The sequence below is a fragment of the Plasmodium reichenowi genome, chromosome 14, assembly GCF_001601855.1.
Source record: "Plasmodium reichenowi strain SY57 chromosome 14, whole genome shotgun sequence".
Taxonomy (NCBI): domain Eukaryota; phylum Apicomplexa; class Aconoidasida; order Haemosporida; family Plasmodiidae; genus Plasmodium; species Plasmodium reichenowi.
In genome coordinates, this window is record NC_033659.1 from 894,777 (window position 1) to 896,869 (window position 2,093).

At 20.9% G+C, this 2,093-nt stretch overlaps 1 protein-coding gene across 1 annotated transcript in view; it reads left to right on the forward strand.

Moving 5' to 3' along the window:
• Nucleotides 1-73: 73 nt before the first annotated feature.
• Nucleotides 74-2,093, forward strand: part of PRSY57_1422600 (serine/threonine protein phosphatase 7, putative) — a gene marked incomplete at both ends in the record, with an annotated part of 5,197 nt that continues 3,177 nt past the window's right edge. The window contains 8 exons of the mRNA XM_020115295.1: nucleotides 74-311; nucleotides 420-558; nucleotides 700-826; nucleotides 994-1,089; nucleotides 1,195-1,320; nucleotides 1,529-1,608; nucleotides 1,750-1,910; nucleotides 1,996-2,076. Coding sequence (XP_019969952.1) covers nucleotides 74-311; nucleotides 420-558; nucleotides 700-826; nucleotides 994-1,089; nucleotides 1,195-1,320; nucleotides 1,529-1,608; nucleotides 1,750-1,910; nucleotides 1,996-2,076 — 1,048 coding nt within the window. The remainder of the gene's footprint in view (nucleotides 312-419; nucleotides 559-699; nucleotides 827-993; nucleotides 1,090-1,194; nucleotides 1,321-1,528; nucleotides 1,609-1,749; nucleotides 1,911-1,995; nucleotides 2,077-2,093) is intronic.

Consider the following 2,093-nt stretch of genomic DNA (forward strand, 5'->3'; position numbering starts at 1 on the left):
TATATATTTTTTTTTTATTTTTATTTTTATTTTTTTTTTAATTCATGATTATATTGAAAGAAAAGGAAGAAGAATGGAAAGTTACAACATTGAAGATGTTGTTATGATATATGGTCATAAAGCAATAATCGAAAGTATTCAAAATGTTGAAAATATAAAATCTGATATACAACCAAATAAAATATATGTAGGAAAATATGTAAATAAAAAAGGTTATTCTGATGGGACTTATAGAAAAAAAAAAATATATACACCTCAAAATGATGAACTGGTTATAATTTGTTCTTATAATTCTATTAAACCATATAATGGTAAATATTATAAACATAAAAAATAAAATATGTATTACATGGATAACCACACATATATATATATATATATACATATATATATGTGTTCATATATTTATATTATTTTAGAGGAAGAAAGCGCCTGTACTATGATTCAGAAAATGTTCAGAGGATATCAAGGAAGAAAAAGTTTTCATTCTTTTGTTTGTTGCACCGTGTGGAGAAAATTCGATCACATACACGAATATATAACCCTTAATAATCATGAGTATAAACATAAGAAAAAAAAAAAAAAAAAAAAAAAAAATATATATATATATAAATGTATGTGTATATATATATATATATATATATATATATATATTCAATTTGCACATTTTAAAAATATTATTGATTATTTTTATTGAAGTGAAATTTATAAACCCTTAATAAAAACAATAAAAAGAGATATCAAAAAAGGAATAATTCAATTCCCATCAAAATGTTTCTCCAGCAATTCTAATCAATTCTCTCGAGTTTCTACAACATCTTATGAGGTAATTTTATTCACTTAATAAAAAGAAAATATATATTTATATGTTATGAACTTTCTATTGTGACGTTATATATATGATTACTATGTTATATGTATATATATATATATATATATATATATATATATTTATTTATTTATTTATCTTATTATTTTTTTTTTTTTTTCAAGTCTTCTGCTTATAACGAAAACGTTCCAAGATTAAAAGACAAAATTGATCGCACTTTTGCTACAGAAATGTTTCATTTTTTCTTAACATCCAAAGAAGTAAAAAAAAAAAAAAAAAAACACACACACATCCAAACATGTAAAATATATAAATAAATATTAAATTATATAAATTTATTTATATTCATATGCTTTCCCTTTTAGATAATATTACCATACAACTTGGTTAGCAAAATTTTGATCAAAACAAAAAAAATGCTCGAGGAAAATATAAAAAGCTCCGTTATAAATCTGGACATATCCAAAAAGTCCAAAGACACCAAATTAATTGTAAATATAAAAAAAATGGAAATTAAATTCATAAATAAATATATATAGAAATATAAATATATAAAAGCATCGACTGAATATATTTCACCTATATATCACACATTTATATTATATATATATATATATATATATATGTATGTATGTGTGTGTGTTTTTTTTTTTTTTTTTTTTTTTTTTTTCAATATCCTGTTTCATTTTCTTTATGAAGATATTAGGAGATGTCCATGGGCAACTTCATGATGTTCTATGGTTGTTCAATAGATTTGGAATACCATCATCCACAAATATGTTAGAAAATAAATAAATAAATAAAATAATATGGAAATATTCATACCCACATTAATGTGTTCACAAATATATACATATAAATAAATAAATAAATATATATATATATATATATATATATGTAACCCCCCCCTTTTTTTACAGATATATTTTTAATGGAGATATAGCAGATAGAGGAGAAAATGCAACGGAAATATTTATTTTGTTATTTATTTTTAAATTAAGTTGTAACGATAGTGTTATAATTAATAGGGGTAACCACGAATGTTCTTATATGAACGAGGTTTACGGATTTTACAACGAAGGTACATAAAAATATATATATATATATATATATATATATACATACATTTTATATATTTTTTATATTTTATATATATCCCTTTATAGTTCTTTCAAAATATGATAACACAATTTATGATCTCTTTCAAAATATATTTGAGCTACTAGGACTAGCCGTTAATATACAAAGTAAGATAGCTAGCCAA